A 21,871-nucleotide genomic window follows, 5' to 3' on the forward strand; every position below is an offset into this window, starting at 1 on the left:
GGTACAACCTAGTTCATTTCTCTTTTTAGAGTAACATATATAATCCATGTTGTTTAATCTATTTAGTTCAAAGATTCATACCGATTGCTTTTAAACATCTAGATGAGTTATCTAGTCACTCAGATTAATGTCCATACTCAGTAGAATGTGATCAGAACTAAGGTTTAATAGTGTGGTTTGTGCTACTGATATTGACCGATATAAGTAGTATGTATTATCAATCGAAAGTGAAATGCCTGAAGGCAAAAGGTTAAGAAGATCAATAAAAAGAGAATGATTGGTATGGAAATGATGGAACAAACAGGTCTGAGACGATTGATTGACATTTTGGAAATGATGTATTTATTGTATGGTTCTTAGATTTAACTCAGATGTTCTGTAAGTTTGTGTTCAAATACATTTGATTGTCGCCACTTGTGTTCTCATTCACTACAACAATAACTTACCAAAATCTATTACAATTAGTATAACTTACAATGAACATAAATGAAAGTATATGTCATGACATCAAGAACACTAAACGTTATATTGAATCAACTGACCATAACGCTTTCTTTCAATGTCAGGTTTCTTGTCAATATCTTCAAAGTGTTTAATAGTTTCAAATGTATAAACTGGTGATGCATAAGTTTGATCTTGACGTATCTTATTTTCTACTTGATCAGTTCCTTTAGCCAAACATCTTAATCGTATACCTTCACCACTGGATCGATAACCTTTTAGTTGAAGTTTTTGTCCATTATCCGATAGATTAGCACCGATTAATAATTGATTAGCAAGACGATTTGTATGTATTGGTTGATTATCATAAGTACGCAATTCCCATGCATAATTCATACCTTTTATTGGCTCACCAGTTGATGATTCTGAAATAATAAAGTAATTATATGTATTATGAAAATAATAAAATACCAGTTTAAGTGTTAAGTCACAAATTGACCACCAGCAATCAACCGTTGGAGATCAGGAGCCACTAGACAATCGTTTTTTCCTAGTATGGGAATTCTAAACAGCGCATATACATGACTACACAAAGGACGGAACCCAGAAAATCTAAACCTATCGCAGACGTCTTCACTTTCAAACCACTGAGTCGGAGTCTAGTGGTTTACATATCTAACTTCAGTAGATATTGCAAGACGCTTTACCTACTGACATTCTTGAGTTTTATCTTACGTCTGACATCCTTAAAAGAAGAACGAAAATATTTTGTGAAGAAATCATTCAGGATCTTCTAAGTGAGGATATGTAAATCGGTGCTGATAGTAAGTTTCAACTGATGATGACATTGAACAAGGATTATCTCACACTTATTTGCATATATACTACTGAATATGTCTTATCTTAGATGAAGAATTTCTCATATTCTGGTTATGAGTTCTAACTGGTTAAACTCAATCATAAACCGGACATGAAACTAGGATTATCCTTGAGAGTGTGCATTGCTTGTGCTACTATAATTGTTGAGTGAATAATGTTGGAAAGATAAATCAATTCAACAACTTATTCGTATTTTGGTAGTTGTAAGGTTTGAAATTCCTCAATTCCGACATCTTATAGGATGGCACTGTTGGGGAATCTCACAAGAATAGAATAAACAGCTATCGACTACCTTCTAGTTTCATTTTTTTCTGGTTAATTTTTTTATCTGATTATAGTCTATACTGTCATAAACTGTATTAATTCAATTCATCTACCCTATTTATCATCGGAACCAAATAATCACTATAGTTGAGTATGTTATAAAGGCGAGACTCTAATTTAGGGATGACCTTTGAACGAATCTTAAATGACCTTGACAGTTATTAGCCAATCAGGAGACAGTTAGTATAAAGTAAAAATATAAGTAAATAATGAATTACAGTGGATATTCTTCTTTTACATGATTTAAAAACTTGTCAAGGTTTGATAAAGGTTCAGAGGTTCTGAATTCATAATGCATAAGGTATAGAAACTCGTCCATAGGGTTAGGGTTAGGTTTAGGGTTAAGGTTAGGGTGCTAACATGCGATCGGTTTACAATGGATTTTAGAGGTTGGGGTTAGGGTTGTAGCTTAGGGTTAGGGTTTACGTTAGGGTTAAGGTTGTAACCTCTCAATAAACACCTCTTCTCTCAAATCCGATGTAAACCGATCGCATGTTAGCACCCTAACCGAAACCCTAACCTTAACCCCAACCCTATGGACGAGTTTCTATACCGTATGCATTATGAATTCAGAACTTCTGAGCCTTTATCAAACCTTAACAAGTTTTTTAATCATGTAAAAGAAGAATATTCACTGTAATTCATTACATTCTTGTAATATATTTTTATTTTATACTGTCTTCTGATTGGTTAATAATTGAAATTGCCCAAACGCTTCTGATTGGCTCGTCCCTAAATTAGAGTCTCACCGTCCCATCTGTTGTAACCTTTCATTAATCACCTCCTCTCTAAAATGCGCTGTGAACCGATCGTATGTTAGCATTGCGTGTTGAACTTGGCTCGGTGACCTTGAAATTGCTCAAACGCTTCTGATTGGCTCGTCCCTAAGTTAGAGTATCGCCGTTATGAATTTTCTTACATTCATCTATAGAAACAAATAAACTTTATACAATCATGGAAGATACTCTTGGATTATTTGTACGAATAAGGGAAACGAAAAAAACGTGACCAAAGAATACACTGCGTAGGCAACTAAAAGCAGATATGAAAAGGAAGAATAGCAACTAGAAACAATTGCCAAAGACAAAGTTCAATAAATAATACTGGTAGGCAGCTTATAAGGGATAAAAGGCGTAAATAAGTAAGTAATTTATAATAATAATAACGAACTGAATATGTTGTATGATTGTTTCGTACAATCAATTAACCCGATATAAACGTTTATTAGTTCTAATTTACGGCAGTAACTGTCTAATATCTAATGTTCATTAACACTTAATGACTGTTGTTAATTTATACCTTCATATTATTTTTCTTCATTTCAATTTATTACGAAAGAAATACCCCCCCCCCAAAAAAAACACAGAATTCCAAAATACAAAATCAATCTGTATGAATCATAAACCCCACCCCAAGTGTTATATCCGAGCGAAGATTACATTACGAGTAACGTCTAAGACTTATTAATGGACTAATATTATCTATATATTCTTATGGTATAACTATTCAGTAACTAGATTATGTATATCTATATTCTCCTTAGTATAAGCTTCATTTTGACCTATAATGTATTATTGTACGATTTATTGTTCTCAAGCTATGTTCAGTTTATTGACTACTGTCTCCCACGTTCACAGTCACTTTTTCGCTTTATTGTGTACAAGCGTTATTTCCTATTTAATGGTGCGTTGCGGTATGTTTGATTAATGTATGAACCCAGTATGTCTGAAATAAATTATTCGATCCGATTCGCATACTGGAAGCTGGTATTGTTGTTCTGGATTCAAGTGGACGGGCTAGGCGAACATAGGACCAATAAGGACGCTAAGCTGCTCATACCAGTTGAACGTCATTGGTTTGGCACAGTGCGAAGATTGTATAAGTCGTATTTTGATTGGTGGATAAATCACGTGATAAAAAGCCGGACATAAAATCATAACACCGACCCTCACCCACTTCACAACAACAACAAAAAGTGATTTCTCTTTTTATTCTCTTACCAAGTGTATAACAATCTAATTCGATATTTTCACCAGGTTTCACAGTGATTGTATCATTTGGATTTGTACCATAAACTTTGATAAGAACATTTGGATCTGTAAAACAAAAATTTTTGTTTTAAAAAAAGAAACATTGACATTTTGATTTGTAATATTAGACAAGTTTTTATTGAATATACTTTATGAATGACCTTGAAACATCATTATAAATACACCAATCAGAGTGTTGTTTATTTTCGATGTTGTTTTTCATTAAAATATGTGTTTGACAATTAAAAATGGAATATGTATAGTAGTTGTTTTCTAAAGTTAGATTGATATCACTGTACAAGAAACTAACTTCGCCTAGAACCTCCTTGTGGCTACTGCCGGTCCCAAGGCTGAATGAAAGGAGGAGGGTTGGGCATGGAGCTAGCGACCTCATCCCGTAGTAAACTAACTCGCTAAAAAGACACCAACCAGAGAAAATTATTCAAACCACTTAAACTCTGCCCTGTGAGTTAGAAAATCTTCAGTTAGAAGAGTTATGACGCCTCATAGTGAAAGTGGAGTTCCTTCGGAAGCTACGAGGCTGGTGCTTCTTCTGACAACCAGAGCAACCATTTATTTAGGTACACAGAATGTTTGTACAATGTGGGAGACTGGGAGAGTCTTGCATATTGCTGCAGAAAAATAGGTAGGTTTTAAAATCATAATTAAAAATGATTGCATAGAAATGAATAAAGAAAGAATCTATTACTTGACCATTCTGTAAATACTGAATTCATAATCTGTTAGTGAATATATGAAGGAATATATTTTCAACTAGGGCGGTCATCGTGTTTTTTCTGGTTAACAAATCTTTCCTTATACTAATCTTCCGTGTTCGTACTTCGTATCATGGGTATTGTAGTGGATCCTCGTTTCAAGAATAAGTAATAAGTGACTAAGACATAATAAATGGTGATGGGAATGGGATTTTGCAAAAAACTGAGCCGTAATTAAAAGACGTTGGAGTCAATTTAAAAGTTTCTGTTGTCAGTGGAACTGTCTCGTTCCAGTTATAACTCAGTTTTTAAGTCAAGTTACTCTTAAATCCAGTTCTTCTATTCTCGATTCTTTGTAACAATCAACTATAAACTTAGTAATGTAGGCATGTATTTAGAAGATGAAGATTATCAGAACTATGTGAAATATTGTAGTGTGTTAGTATTGTGTCAAGCCCATATGGGTATTCTTTTCCAGACAGATATTTTGACCTTATCCACCATTCACTTTCTCACCTTGACTGTTTTTATATGAACGTATGTATGTGCATTGCTTACTCTATTCATTATATAACTGTAACTCATTTTTATCTGACTATAAGTATCGAGTCACATTTTATCAAAATGAGCTGATCCACTCACCATCCCCGTTTTGTTTCGCTCTCCCGCTACCTAATCTAAATGTCTGTCTAAATAAATGAATGAGTGAAATAAATTCATTCAATCAAACGTGTATTTGGCTTCTTATTACCGCTATCAAACAAACGGAGTTAGCTTAGTTAATATACAGAGTTAAGTGGAAGATTTATGTTTATAACATATTCATACATTCATCCAAATTGGTGTCAGATTACTGGGCTACAATATGGTAGCCTAATATAGTTTGAACAGTCCAGTCATACACATACTTGTTAATGACATTTATAGATAAAAATAGAAGATCAACTAGACAAATAGATTGTATGAAGAAACAAATCTAATAACGAAGAAAATGTGGAGAACAATATGAAGCTCAACATAATAAATAATAAATCAATATTATTAGAGTAATCTAAGGTTGAGAACAAACTGTTTCTTGAATACATTATGAGATGAGTTTGAATTTCCCTGATAGCCATAATCATAGTATACACAATTCTGGTCGAAATACCAAAAAAAGCCAATCTCAGCAACTGTGATAACTACAGGAGCATCACTCTTCTATCAATACCAGAAAACGTCTTCAACAAGGTATTAGTAAACAGAATGAAGGACACCGTAAACTGTAGGTGTCATTCCCAGGGTTTGATTTGATAATTTCGAATAAATTGAGCATTGGGTAGATTGTTATAAATAAATAAATAATATATTTGTAATATACCAATGAGTAGAAAATTGGATTTTCTGACGTTTCGTGATTTAGTGTAAGTCACTTCTTCAGAGAATAAATAACCAAATTAAAATTAATCCAAGTTTAAATTGTCCAATTTTCTACTCATTGGGATAGTACAAATATATTATTTTTATTTATAGACTCCGTAGACGCTCAACTTCGAGACCAACAGGCAGGATTCCGTAAGAATAGATCGTGTACAGACCAAGTCGCAACACTATGGATCATTGTAGAACAATTAATTGAATGGAAGTCATCAATTTATACATCAACTTCATTGACTACGAATAGGCATTTGATAGCGTTGACAGAACAACACTATGGAAACTTCTTCAACACTACGGCGTGCCTCAGAAGATAGTCAATATCATACGGAATTCCTATGATGGATTATACTGCAGAATCGTGCATGGAGGCAGTAGACAAACTCGTTCGAAGTAAAGATCTGTGTCAGTCAAGATTTCTTACTCTCACCCTTTCTCTTTCTCCTGGTGATCGACTGGATTACGAAGACGTCAACATCTGAGAGGAATCATGGGACACAGTGGACATCTAGAATTCAGTTGGACGACCTAGAGTTCGCAGATGATCTGGCCCTCCTATCACAATCCCAACAACAGATGCAGGAGAAGACGACCAGTGTAGCAACAGTCTCAGCAGCTGTAGGTCTCAACATACACAATGGGAAAAGCAAGATACTCCAATTCAACACAGCACGCACCAATCCAATCACAATTGACGGAGACGATTTGGAAGATGTAAAAACCTTTACGTATTTGGGCAGCATCATTGATGAACAGGGTGGATCTGATGCAGATATGAAGGCGCGGATCGGCAAAGCAAGAGCAGCATATTTACAACTGAGGAACATCTGGAACTCAAAGCAACTGTCAACCAACACCAAGGTCATAATTTTCAATGCAAATGTCAAGACAGTTCTACTGTATGGGGCAGAAACCTGGAGAACTACGAAAGCCACCACATAGAAAATACAGGTGTTTATTAACAGTTGTCTACGTAAAATACTTCGGGTCCGTTGACCAGACCCTAGCAGTAACAACCAACTGTGGGAGAGAACAGACCAGATCCCAATGGAGGAAGAAATTAGGAAGAAGCGCTGGAAGTAGATAGAACACACATTGAGGAAAGCACCCAACTGTGTCACAAGACAAGTCCTCACATGGAATCCTCAAGGCCAAAGGAGAAGAGGAAGACCAAAGAACACATTACGCCGGGAAATGGAGATAGATATGAGAGAAATGAACAAGAATTGGATAGAACTAGAAAAGAAGGCCCAGGACAGTGTGTGTTGGAGAATGCTGGTCGGCGGCCTATGCTCTATTGGGAGTAACAGGCGTAAGTAAGTAAGGAAGTTATCATAGAAATTTTAAATAGCCGATCAGATTAGTACTTATATAAATATACATAATATCTTACCATATGTTATACCCTGAATAGTTGTAATCTGTTTCTTTGGATCAAATCCTTCAAGTTGTACTTCACCTTTATGTCTAATATCTGACCAAAAATATTTCGATGTATAACGTTTAATTGGTTCTTTGAATTCTTTATCATAATCTTTTTGTATTAATGTAACAACACAACGTCCTCTATGCCATTTACCATATTTCATTCCATTTAATGTTAATTGAATACCTCCAATTTCATTAGATAATTGTTCTTGTATAATTTCATCAGCTAAATAACCTCCATATGTATCATCTCTATCTGGTGCAGTTTCATCAAATTGAAAATGATAAATTGCTTCAGTCGAAGTAATTGGAGTATTATCTGTAATATCTATAATTGTAAAAAGAAATCAAAATATTCAGTGAATACAAATGGTAAATGGATTTCTATTCGTTTATTCACATTGTCAAATTACTTCAAGTAAATTATCAGAAAGGGGGGATTTTTCTGGAGATTTCTAGTAATTTTATACTTCAATTCATCAATCAATTAAAGTTAGACCATTTGAAAGTACTGGAAGTCCGTTTCGTCCTAGTATGAAACTCTTCAGCAGTGCACACCTACAATCTCGCTCATGGGATTCAATTAATAAGTAGATGAAATATTAAAGATCAAATACTCTTTCATTACGAAACGTACGTTGTTTATTTGCTACATTTTGGACATTATTGATCGATCGCACAAAGAAAAGAATGGCTAAATAGAGACGGAAATATATTTCTATTAGTATCAGAAGGGGTTTTGTGGAGATTGTAGTAATTTAACCAGTTGAGATCATGAGTCAATTGAAGCTAGACCACCATAGAAAACCTGGAGCACTGGACGGCCGTTTCGTTCTATTGTGGGACTCCTCAGCAGTGCACATTCACGACCCCGCCTCACGGGATTCGAACCCAGGACCTATCAGTCCCGCACCAGGCACTTACATAATTTTTAATTGTCTAGAATAATTAACAAATTACTTCTACTTTTGATGAAGTTTTGTTCTCTGAACTGGATGGTTTGGTCGTGGAGGTTTCATCGTTCTTCTGAATGACATCATCATCAACACAAACTTCAGATAGAAGAAGAAGAAGACTTCTATCTGAAGTTTGTATAAACCATTCATCTCAGATAACAATCATCTACCTGAGCTACTAAAAATCATCTGTATCATCTCATTACTTCTACTGTACATGTATTAGTATCTAGTCGGTGTATAATATCTACTTATAAATATGAGTCTTTGATATTCATTACTTTTGTCATTTGATTTAGTAATCTTATGTGTTTCATTAAATGATGAATGTGTAAGAATTGAGCGTATTAACTTACTAACAGCTCGACATTCCAAGTTTACATTGTCGCCTTCTTCTGCTGATAAAACACCATTCAAAGGAATTCCTGTAACCTCAACATGTATATGATTATCGGCTGAAAATTGAAAAAAAAGTATTATGTATTTAATAGGAACAAAACAAAATTTAAATCATCACATTTGACATTTAGAATGAATTTTTCTCACTAGTACTATAAGACAATCATCATCAAGAAGGTATAAGTATTTATAAATAGTTGTCTACGCAAGATACTCAACATCCATTGGACGGATACCATCAGCAACAACCTACTGTAGAAGAGGACAAACCAGCATCTAACTGAAGAGTAAGTTAGTGAAAGACTTTGGAAGTGGATAGGACATACATTACGCAAATCATCAAACTGTATCATGAGGCAAGCCCTAATTTGGAATCCTGAAGGGAAACGGAAAAGATGAAGGCCAAATAACACATTACGTCGGAAAATAAAAGCAGATATTTAAAAATATGAATAACAACTGGAAACAGCTGGAAAGGATTGCCTAGGTCAGGGTTGGATGAAGAATTCTGGTGAGCGGCCTATGCTTCTTCATGAGGAGTAACAGGCGTAAGTAAGTAAGTACTTTAAGAAGGTAAAGACATTATAGTTAGGTGGAGTTATGTTGTCTAGGCTAGATGATTTAGTCGTGGAGCATTCATTGTCGTTCTATGATACATCATCATAGCAGACCTCTACTTGATATTATTCAGAAGAACAATGAACAATGCTTTACAATCCATCTAAATTATTCACCTGAACTATAAATTTTCTCCATCATATCAAAACATTATAATACTAGTAATACTTATTTTACAAACTGAAACTTAATGAAGGTGTGTTGTTGTTCACACAAAGAATTATGAGGGTTTTAGTCTCTCAGAGCTAAATGGTTTAATCACGAGACTTTAACTGACTTTCTAAACAATGTAATTAGAATATACATCGAGAAGTAAGCTACCGGAATTACTTCATAAATCACCAACAGCTTGTTATAACAACAAGCACCTTCATATATTCATATATAATAAGGGATTTTATAGAAATTGTATTAACTTCAATATTTTAGGTAATGAGTCAATTGAAGCTAGACCACCATGGAAAACCTGGAGCACTGGACGGCCAACTCGTCCTATGGTGGGACTACTCAGCAGTGCACATCCACGACCACGTCTCACGGGATTCGAATCCAGGACCTATCACTCTCACGCGCAAACGCGTGCTGATGTTGTCCTTCAGAAGAACGATGAAAACTCAAAGACCAAACCATCCAGCTCAAAGAACAAAACTCTATCAAAGGTTGATACCTCTCAATCCTCCAAGATGATTAATAAGCAGCAAAACCTCAGTCTTCCAAAATTTGTTAAAGTCGTTGCTATCTAGTATAACTGTGAAAATGATGCTGATTAAGGGGTAGCGAATTACTGATCGGACCAAAGACGCAGAAACACGTAGAACAGCCTAGGGTTCTGATTGGTCTCGCTCCCCTATCTAACCCAGCCAGTTGAGTCCAGTACACAAGTCACAGCCTCGGAGATATGAATCATTATATTTCAAACATACTTTGTTTATATACCAGTCAAGCAGACCACAACGTCCCATAAAATAGAAAATAACATTGTACAATAACGGCCAGTAGGGAAATGACACGTTAAACAAGTATTGACCAATAAGATGATACCATTTCATGTCCAAGGATAGCATTAGGCTTAACAGGATAATTTTTGGGATATTTTCCTGAATATCCCAACACTATCAGACGTCAAAAACGGGGCTTATGTGTTCAAAAGGAGATGATTATTAATCTTTTCATTGCCTTAGTGACAAATATTCTTTTGTTGCATCCTAAACTTCTTTTTAACTCTTCCACATTAGTAATCTTATTTCATTAATTGAGCTCAACTCATTTTGTTTCTATCGGCGTTTATTCATTATGTAACCACCAGTATTCTGTCTCTTCGAACTTTTATTACAATCAATGTTTTAGAATGTACTTGTACATCATGTATATATTTACAATATTCAGTCTATTCAATTTATTCACACCCTTTCTATACTATACTATACTATACTATACCACTATGTCTTCAATATAACTTCCAACTGAACCCTTTCATATAAGTCATTTAAACCCAATATGTAATTATGATTATGAAATATTACAGGTTGTAAGTAGCTGATGAGAACCAAACGAAATAAAATGAATCCATGCTATTCTACTAGAATCTTTGTTCTTTCTCTCTTCAGAATAATGAAAGGAACTATGTATTTGAAAGTGTATCCATTGAATTAATTCATCGTCTTCCAGTTCGAATTCCATAGTTATCATCAAGATTATAATAAGTTACCGAGATTACAATTTATGCGCAACATTTTGAACAACGATAAAATGATCATCAGAATCTCTATCTACTTATTAAAGTTATAGATAAGTGTAACTAATTATAATTGATAGTTTATTTATTCATTTATTTTAACACATAGATATTGGTATAAGGAGGCACCAAATACATATGTACCACACAGATCTCATTTGATATATGTGAGGGCTTTGATACTGCACGGGTGCCGAAATCCAAGTAGGTAGTTTTCTTAGGGGGAGACAACTAGAGCCTTCAACCTGAAGGTCTGATCAACAAGGCAGTTGAGCAACGTAAGGAGATGCAGTCACATGGTAGCCAATGACCAACGATTGTTTCATACACCATTTGTTCCTTCAAGATACTGGAACCTATGGGCACCATTGGTTTGGAATCAGTGTTTTTCAACTCCCCTAGGTGGACTTTCCATGTCCATCAACCCGGTTAAAGCGCCGGACATTCGCTTTTCGTCCTCTCAATTTCATAAACAGCACTCCCGCCACGAGAAGGTAGTGTGTAGGACTTCCCTATCAGTGGTTGTATGCACGTGGTCATGTGAGAGCATTTCGAGAGGGAGAACGGACACTCCCCACTCTCGGCCGTACCAGGGCATTTAAGGTATTCATCATGAAGTGATATTAGTGAAAATATCAAAATGATATTTAATTAAATCAAGAATAAATGAATTTTGAGCCAAAATTAAAAAAAAAACTCTTTATTTTAACTCTGATTGGTTTATTCATCAATGATAATCTTCCCTATTAAATGGAATGTTTTATATTTTTTCCCCTACAACAAATATGTCAGAATATCATTGTAGTCTACTTACAGAATACATTTATACAGTTTTGTTTTTGTTATGATAAATGGATATTCAGCAGATACACACACACACACACAGAAGCACACACACACACACCCAAGGGAGTTGGATATTGATTTTAGTTGACAAGTGATGTTTATTCTTATAAGCCCAAATGAAAGATTATCTTCTTTCATAAAGAAGAAAAAAAATATATTTCTTGAAATGTACTATATTCTAGAATATGAAAAGAAAGAATAGGACATTAAAAGTTAGATTTTGATTTTATTGATTTTTCAGCAGTCTATGAAATCACCATTTGTCTTGTTTATTTAATACTTTCTAATTAGATTTAGTTTTGCTTAATTACTTACACTTGTTACTCTTCGTGAAGGAGTATAGGACGCTCACCAGAATTCTTCATCCAACCCTGACCTAGGCAATCCTTTCCAGCTGTTTCCAGTTGTTATTCATCCTTTTCATATGTGCTTCCATTTCCCGACGTAATGTGTTCTTTAGCCTTCCTCTTAGTTTTACATTCTACTATTTTGTATTAAAATACTGGGAGGAAAATACTTTATTCTATTAGGCATTTTCGTTGTCTTTTAACAGGTACTCAATTTGAGGGAATTTATCGTTAATAGTTTGTTGTATGATCAGTAGTTATGGAATCTGATACCATTCACTTAAAATGTTATCGCGTTATTCACTTAGGATGAAACACGAGTCCTGGATTCTACTGTTATCCACCATTCATCTTTGCTTATAAAACATGTGATATAAGGCAATAATCTAGGCTATCCACATAGGATACACATACGCCAATAAGAGACTGATCAATCGCATTCCTAAACATTAGTGGGAAGATTCAAACAAACAATACCAAGTGAATTTAAACTTCACCCTATTAGACAAACGAGTAGCTATCAGGACTCAATAGCTAAGTAGATAACTCGATAGCGTTTGAAGTGAACGTTACTAGGTTCAAGTCTTAGAGTTCACATCAACTCTGAGATTCAAATACATCCAGTTGACGAGTCCCAAATTGGACGAATTAGCACATATGCTGGATTCAATTGCTAACCACTGTCCATCATTGCTTACAAAAAGCTTGTGAATTAAGGCAATATCTAGGCCATATGCACATTATGCACATATGCCAATAAGAAGAGACTGATCAATCACAATTCTAAACAACAATGACAAGATAGAAGGAAACAATACCAAATGAATACAAAATGGATTATCTCTTATCTTATAAAGACTAATCATAACTAATAAATCTAAATGATGATTATCTTTGATGAACATTTCAAGAAGTTGATCTACTTAACAATTAATTAAAACTAACTTACGTCCAGTTTTTCCATCAATCGATGGTTGACGAACATTGATATGGAAATAATCTGAATAATATATATGTTTATTTTCAGGACTATAAGCTGAACAACGTCCAAATAAATGTTTACTCCATTGTAAATGATCGGTTGGACGAAGATGTATAAAACTAATGACATTGATTGAACGTAATACAATTTGAGCTATTGTATCAGTCATTATAGATTGATCATTACGATCACGAATTTCCCAAGCATATATAGCATCTGATAATGGTGCATTAGTTTGTGTATCTAAAATGGTTAAAGAATAATTATAAATAAAAGAAATTTCAGTATTTATTTGTGCTAGATTTGAAGCTATCACTTAATCTGCAAACAAGAAACAAGACTTGGTGACCAAAGATCAGTAAGATAGCTATTGATGCATCCCAGCCCCACTAACTAAAAGGAGAAGTCCAAGCTTGGAATAGGGAAGTATATTCTGCAAAACAGCCAGAAACGATCGGTAACAGGAAACACAATTCAAAACGTATATATACAGTACAAAACCGTCCTTGAGGAGAATTACCAAACAACGGGCCAATAGCATTTAAGTTATTTGCCAGTGGGAAATACGACATGAAGGTGACAAGAGCGCCTTTGGCGCGAGAACAAGGAAATTCAAATTTTTTAAATAAAATTACAAAATAAGGTCCTTTCCCAAATGAATGCTGAGGATCTAACGTCCCCAACAATTTGTTACTAAGGTTTATTCAGATGAACTTTTAAACTATTTAGCTAAAAGTTCTGATTTGTGATGTTAATTAATAGAACACGATTGATATAGGATATTGTGATAAGATTATTAAACATTATGACAAGACTATCATTTATGGACGAGTCAATCAGATGCATTTTAGGGCTTTCAAGTTCACGATGCTAATTTCAGTACCTGACAATGACTTACGATCGTTTGATAGATTTTAGAGATGTGATAACAAATGGAACTACTAAGAAATTCATTTATTTCTGACTATTGGTTATCATCAAGTGACTGTTGTATCGTGTACAGACTACCATAATAAGATTGTGTTACGATATTTAAGTTGGAGGAAGAAGTCTGTAAGAACAGGAACTTTGTTTGCTTGATCCTGATTGAAACTAAGGCGAATCATGATAATTATTGTGAATCGGATAATAAAAGCACTAGTAACACTGGCTGCAAGATTTGCAGACATTGATGAAGCTTCGGCTGTACAATAGTATGAGTACTGTAGAGATATCTGTGCAATGAAAAAGATAAGTTTACACGAGTCGTTTGGAGAATCTTTGAAATAAACGAAGAAGTAATCATGAAGCAAAAATTTAACAGAGGATGTAGTATTAAAGAAGACTAAGTAAGTAGCAGTTCCATAAATATACTTCACTGATCTTTGAAATTTACAACAAGTTAACTCAAAAGGGACACTTTCAAAAGGTCAGAAACCGACAGATAACGACAGTAATACCAATTATATAGGGGAATATATGAAGCCAGATCAATGTTGTTTTCTGTTAATCTCGAAAATGATTATACATTCTTCATTATGCACAATTCAACAGTCTAAGTTTTTATACTGATGTTACATTGTTAAAATAGAAATGTAAATGTATTTGAAAAAGTCATAAAAATAAAGATTATACAATTGGTTTTGGTGGAGTTTTGTTCTCTGAGCTGGATGGTTTGGTCGTGGAGTTTTCAACGTTCTTCTGAACGACAACATCAGAACAAGCTTCAGATAGAAGTGAAGCCTTCGAATTTCTCCACATTCGGTTCACAATTTGTCCTGTAGACCTCGATGTTGATTGCTTCTTGATGACCTTAAATCTATTTGAAGTTTGTCCTGATGATGTCGTTCAGAAGAACTATGAAAGCTCTATGATAAAACCATCCAGCTCATAGAACAAATCTTTATAAAAGTCATCCATCTGAGCTACAAATCTTCTCCACCATCTCATTATACAATTGGATAATATAAATATATACTTGTGAATCACTTAATCTTTTTCTATTCACTGTTTACAGTTATAAACATATGAATAGGATATTAGTGTACTTGTGATGTATGCTAGTTAGGTCGACAGACAATTAGGATTCGCCAGTTGAATGTACTTGCATCAAAGTATTGATGCTCACTCCACACAGGATACACATATGCTAATAAGAGATTGATTGATCAATTATATTCGTAAATATCAATAGTAAGATTCAAACAAACAATTCGTTTTAAATAATTTCACAAATCATACCATTTTGCACTTTCAATCAACCCGTATTGAGTAATTTATTAAAGACAATGATGGATGTGTCTTTGAATTTCGTGGATTAATTGATATTAGACATAACAGCTGACTCAGTGGTTTAGAAGTTATGCATTCATGTATGAGATCGATAGGTCCTGGGTTCGAATTCTTTTGGTATGGACTCGTGAATGCTTACTGCTGATGAGTCCCACAAAATGGACGAAAGTTCCATTCAGTGATTTCAAGTCTTCTATGGTGATCTAGCTTCAGTTGACTATTAAATAATTTCAATGGTTAAGATCATGAGTCAGTTGAAGCTAGACTACCATGGAAAACCTGGAAGCACTGGACGGCCGTTTCGTCCTACTGCGGGACTCCTCAGCAGTGAGCTTCCACGACTTCGCCCACCTGCGACTTCAACCTCGTCTGTTGTGAGATAGTAACTCATTGAAGACAATAGTGGATGTGTCGCTCAATTTCATGGATTGGTTGAAGTTAGACATGAACAGCGTTGGATACCGACCGGCTCAGTGGTCTAGTGGTTAAGTGCTCGCGCGCGAAATCAGTAGATCCTGGTTTGGAATCTCGCCGGGGGTGAGGTCATGGATGCGCACTGTTGAGGAGTCCCACAATAGGACGAAACTTTTATCCATTGTTTTCAAGTTTTCTATGGTGATCTTGCTTCAATTGACTATTCAGTAATTGTTGATTTTAATTAACCATGAATAAATTATCTAAAGTTCAATAATAATTCATTCTAATGTTAATTGTACTAATTTAACAGAACAATCGAATTGAATGATCCAGTGTTAATTTTTTTTAGAAAAAAGACACACTTACCAATTGCATAACATTGAAGATTCACTTTATCACCAGACTCTGCTGTCAATTGTCCTGATGTTGTTAAACCAACAACGCCAACACGAACTTTATTACTATTCACTGAATATGTATATATAAATGAATAAAATATTTAATGAATAGAGGATTTAGTCATAAAGAATTACATAGTTACATGTCATCACAGATTATGTAACTGCTACATAATAGTTCTAAGTATAACATACATTAAGAAGAAATAAAGGTGAGACTCTAATACATGGACGAGCCAGTCAGTGGCGTTTTAGAGATTTCAAAGTTACGGCGCCAACTTCACTGCTTAATGTTAACTTACAATCGATTCATAGGGAATTTTGTACAATACGTGATAATTGAGCGTCTATAACAAATAAAACGGCGAGACCATACTTTGTGGACGAATCAATCAGGTAAAAGATAATAGATGTTGGATTTTAATGCAAAAGCCTTTAATCCATTTGGCTAAATACATTCCTGACATTATGTTTGATGTCAGTTCGTGATAAAATCCTGGAATCTAATCACTAACCTTAACCATTAACTGTAAATCATGATTCTAATCCCCTCCATTAGTTTATAACGTTCATTTGGTCCTGGTTATTAAGTGAACAATCTTAAGTTCTGTCTAACGTCTGTCAGTTATTATATTAAGCCCATATACCTTATTCTAGCTTTCGGACATCCTATTTTATTCATCCTACTCGAGCCATACTTTGACCTTGTTATTTATTCGCTTATCAATCTTGACTGTTTTTATATGACCGAATATGTGTGTGCCCTTCTTATCCCATTATTCACATGTCTGTAGTTTATTTTTGTCTGACTATAAATATTGAGTAACGTTTAGCTAACAAGGTGTTGGCATCCCAGCCATCTTCCCTGCGTGTCATTCTGCTTTGCTATGTTTTATTCGCTTCATATACAAAATATATGTATGCACAGATCAATTCTCGTTATTTGACTTATTTAATTTCGTTATTGACTAACGTGATTTAAGTCGACGATGATATACGAGAATATGTGATAACAAGCATTCGTACGATCCAATTGGAGTCAGATCCACGGGCCACTAAACGTCAATCAATGGTCATTCATAAATTATAATCGTACTATTGTATTTTAAAATGCTTATCAATAAATCAATTGACTGAATAAATACACTTTAAAAAAAACTCAGCTTTCTAATCAAGAAACCTACAATCTGATCCACCAATAGGTCCTGTATAAGTACCATCATCTGTAATAGCAATACCAAACATTTTTGAATGATATAGAAATTGTTCAGTTTTCTCTTTTTCTATTCCATCTAACATGATCAATGTTTTGGTGATATTAGCAATCACAAAACAATGTCCTTTTAAATTGCCTTGTTCTGATAATTGACTAACACGTAAACTATTTAAACGTAATACACCATCACTGCTAGATAGACTAACATCATCAGCTAAATGACTTAATGATATAAGATTTCCATTGGAATCCATCAATTCCCAATTATAGGAAAGTATTGCAGAGTTTACATCTTCTTTAACTGAAGAAGACAGTGAAAAAAAATGAAACAAAATTGATAATCAATATCAGATAGATGTTAAGATCGTTAGAGATAATCAACAAGAAACACACTAAATTAGAACTCCACTGGTTAACAGTTATGAGGATTGTATATATGTGATCTCAAGATAAATGTGTTAGGTCCCGAGAAACACGATGAATAGTAACTTCGGGATCTATTTATGGACCAATACTAAACGTATATTTCTATTGTATAATTATTAAGTAACTAAACTATTCATATTCATATTCCTCTTATTATAAACTTCATTTTGACCTATGAACCATTATTATAAGTTTTACCATCCTTGATTTCTACCCAGTCTATTCATTACTACCTCCCACATTCACAGCCACATCTGGCTAATTCTTGTACAAATGTTGTTTCGTATTTTATTGGTACGTTATGGTCTGTTTTGATTGGTATATAAACTCAGTATGTTTGAAATAGAATGATTTATATCACAGAGGCTGAGACTGATGTTCTGGACTTAACTGGATGGGCTAGGCGGAAAGCAGGACCAATCAGGACTCTAGGCTGCTCGCACGTGTTTTATGTATCCTTGGTCCGATCGATAATTCACTGTCCTCTAATCGGCGGTCACACGTTATAACAGAATGTTAATAATATAGGTTAGATAGATAGAAGTCTTTATTGTCTTAGAATACATGTTGCACATATTCTTGTCTTAATGTGAAGATCTTTAGGACATGTGCCCATCTAGTTGGTAGATACAAGCCATCTAAATTTTACACTGCATTTCTAAACTATGAAAACAATACATCATTTACACATCTTCCTCAAATTGTCTCTTACAGATTTCATTGTTTTTTTTCATTCCTATCACTACTCGAACTGCTCCCGTCTTTCTTACTCTTCTTCTCATGTTTCTCACTTTCATTAGGAATCATACTTCCGATTTTTGATACATACTACTTATATCTGTCCATATAAGTAGCACACATCACTTGTATAATTATTAGGAAAATGATACTAATTCTTGAGATTAGTAATTTGGAGGATTATTTTTAATTTCAATATTAGTATCTACCTAACTTTTTAAGTAGAATATCAATTTCATCAAACTGTGGCAATTTTTGCAATTAGAGACCAAGCGATCTCCAACCACTAATTAGACGACTTTAGGTTGAGGAAATTGTAGGAATCTTGAAATTTCATTTTCGATTGCCGTCATGAACCGACTGATGTTAAACCATCATTAAAAACCTTCAGGCATTGGAAGGCCATGTCATACTGTTGTGGGACCCCTGAGAAGCGCGCAACCACGATTCCACTCGCGGCATTCGAACCCAGGGCGAGCGATTGCTAAACTTTTAGACTACTAGAGTCGGCATCCAATGGTATTAATGTCTTACCTTAAATTCTGCAACCATCATTCATTTTAGTGAGGTAGATACCTGTCTCTACTCGACACAGATTAGTCCCACTGGTCACGGTATCTCACTAGAACTCCGGAAATTCCCTCACGAACCTAGTCACTAGTGTGCACATGGTAACTATCAGTATGGGGTTGTGAAGATTATTAAGTTTTTGATTTTGTTTTCATCATTACAGGTTAATGGCGATAGTAAATGACTAACGATTAAAATGAGGAAATACATCAACAAACTCAATGAGATAAATGTGTACCAAAAGAATCTAGTCTATTCTCTTCAACGAAGACTCAGTCATTCATGCATTATATTAAAAGTAAACAAATAAGGGGGAATGAGATGTTTGTTAAGTTCACTAATCAACTGATTCCTTTATAATTGAATGAATACTAATTCGTACATTATACCATATACATTGAAAGTGTGAATTAAATCCTACCTTCAGCATTACAACTAAGTGTTTTTTCATCATTAGCCGCTCCAATCAAATTCCCGTCATCATTTAAACCGTTCACCGTGACAAGAATACGATCATCTGTATCTATATAGAAACAAAATGATTAATCAGAATTATAGAAAATAAATAAGACAGTATAGTAGATGGCAGCTATAATAACAAGTCTTGAATTTTGGCCAAATAGCATTCTTGGCATTCTAGATGATGTCAATTCGTGATGGAAACCCTAAATCTAATTTCTAACCTTAATCATCAATTGTGAATCATAATTCTTATTCTTCAAACTGCTTTAGAACCTTCATTTAGCTCTAGTCGGTAGGTAGACACTATCAAAGTCACTTTTGCATTGCTCATAGATTGTTCATAAGTTATAGTCTCATCACAATATCCAGTCTAAATACAAATTTAATTGTTCCTTTCGATTCATACACACAATAAAGTGTATGCTAGTCACTTATTGATGAAATGATTAAGATAAATAAGAATATAGTGAATAACATTTAACCTATCTAGAAAGAAGACGCTTCAGTATAACAAGACTACCAGTAGGGCTTTTGATTTCTATGGCTTGGAGAATGATAACCAATTATATACCAGAATTGGTAATACAATCATCATATCAGTATTGCTATTATTATTATTATTATTATTATTATTATTATATTATTATTATTATTATTATCGTATACGTCTCATAGTCGGTTCATTTATTTAAACCCGACGTCATCAATACTGTACTGGAGATATTCGACATGTGTTATTGTAGATTACGGACAGACAAGTTGATCTATTTTCCTTCATTCACATTTTGACCATGTCAACTATTCGTTCATTCACCTCGACTGTTTTCATATGAATTTGTGTGTGTGTGTGAGTATGTAGCGTGGAGTCGAGTCGCGATTGACTATGAAAACCACTACAAGAAGACTACGTGTCAATTAACCGATAAAATCCCCCGTAAGCCAAATATCAGAAGACAGTTGATGACTGTGGTCGAGATGTATTTGTTGGCGATCTAGTGGTATCGAAAGGATACTGAGATCGTGCCAACAGGAGTACAAGCGTGGTTAACGAGAGTAACCGAACCCGTGCAAGGTCACAATCAATGGAGTAGTAGTATTATGACTGTCTTTAGCACAGTTTAACAAACGAGCACAGTAAAACAATCACTGGTACAACTGGTTATAATAATGATTGTTTCCATTAAATCAATCGCGTTCTCTTGGTAAAAGTAGGTCACTACAAGTACATCACTCACTTATTCATTAAGTCTGACTGGAAATGTTAAATCATGGTTGACCAAATGAAGTTGGCTTACTTGCCTTCTCCGCTTTGCTTCACTTTACTTACAATGGTTGACAGTATGTATACTTCGTTGAATGATGGATATAGAAGTTTCATTTAGGGAACTTAAAAAATTATGGACACTAGTGATCCTAAGGGAATGTATTTATTTTATTAGATAGATCAAACCAAAGTATTTGGTGTAAGGTCTTAACCTTCAACCCAGTTGTTCAAAGTAAGACATTTCAATCATTAATTCACTACTGTTTCCTAACAGAAACAAGAGTAAATATATAGATTGATTGAATTCTTATTACACTATCCTCTTAAATCTAATCTAATAAACTGATAACAGGCTTAAGATTGAATGATTCAAAATATTTGGTAAATCACCATAGGAGTCTATGAGACCTTAATTTTCTTAATTCATAATCTTTAATAGCGATGTAAATACATGATGCTGAGGACTTCTACATTTTAGGCAAAGAAAGGTTCTATGATTTACTGTTCGATGCCATTCTGTGATAGAAAGTAGTATCAAATTGGATGAATCTGTTAAATCATGAGATTAAGTCTAACAGTAGAGATTATTGACAAATACTTACCATCAGCTTCTTTGATGCCTTTCTGTTTGATACTTTCTTCATATTCCTTCAGTTTTTCTACATCATCTAATGTTGATGGTTTGCTTTCAGGTTCTATGATATCTTTCTCCAAATGAATTAAGAAATCTGGTGAACTATCCCATTTATTTGATCCTTTATAAGAAACTTTACATCGTCCTTTAACAGTACCAGATAATGAATCTAGATTAGTGATTGTTAACTGATTTCGTATAAATTGAAAATCTCCTTTTGGATGATATACTCCAGGCTCTTGGAAATCCCATATATAGATGACATTTTCAGCTGGTTTTCTTGTTGTCATATCTGTTTATGAAAAAAGCGTCGTTAAAAAACAGCTAGAATAAAACTTATATTGAACATGAATATGTG

At 34.3% G+C, this 21,871-nt stretch overlaps 1 protein-coding gene across 1 annotated transcript in view; it reads right to left on the reverse strand.

Moving 5' to 3' along the window:
- Positions 1–21,871, reverse strand: part of MS3_00006024 (uncharacterized protein) — a 256,723-nt gene that overhangs the window by 59,035 nt on the left and 175,817 nt on the right. Inside the window, exons 69-77 of the mRNA XM_051214123.1 lie at positions 21,482–21,805; positions 19,575–19,676; positions 17,388–17,720; positions 16,172–16,273; positions 13,085–13,360; positions 8,547–8,645; positions 7,200–7,562; positions 3,645–3,740; positions 543–866 (exon numbers count right to left, since the gene is read on the reverse strand). Of these exons, the coding sequence (XP_051067251.1) occupies positions 543–866; positions 3,645–3,740; positions 7,200–7,562; positions 8,547–8,645; positions 13,085–13,360; positions 16,172–16,273; positions 17,388–17,720; positions 19,575–19,676; positions 21,482–21,805 (2,019 nt within the window). The remainder of the gene's footprint in view (positions 1–542; positions 867–3,644; positions 3,741–7,199; positions 7,563–8,546; positions 8,646–13,084; positions 13,361–16,171; positions 16,274–17,387; positions 17,721–19,574; positions 19,677–21,481; positions 21,806–21,871) is intronic.

The sequence above is a fragment of the Schistosoma haematobium genome, chromosome 2 (assembly GCF_000699445.3).
Source record: "Schistosoma haematobium chromosome 2, whole genome shotgun sequence".
NCBI classification, from domain to species: domain Eukaryota; kingdom Metazoa; phylum Platyhelminthes; class Trematoda; order Strigeidida; family Schistosomatidae; genus Schistosoma; species Schistosoma haematobium.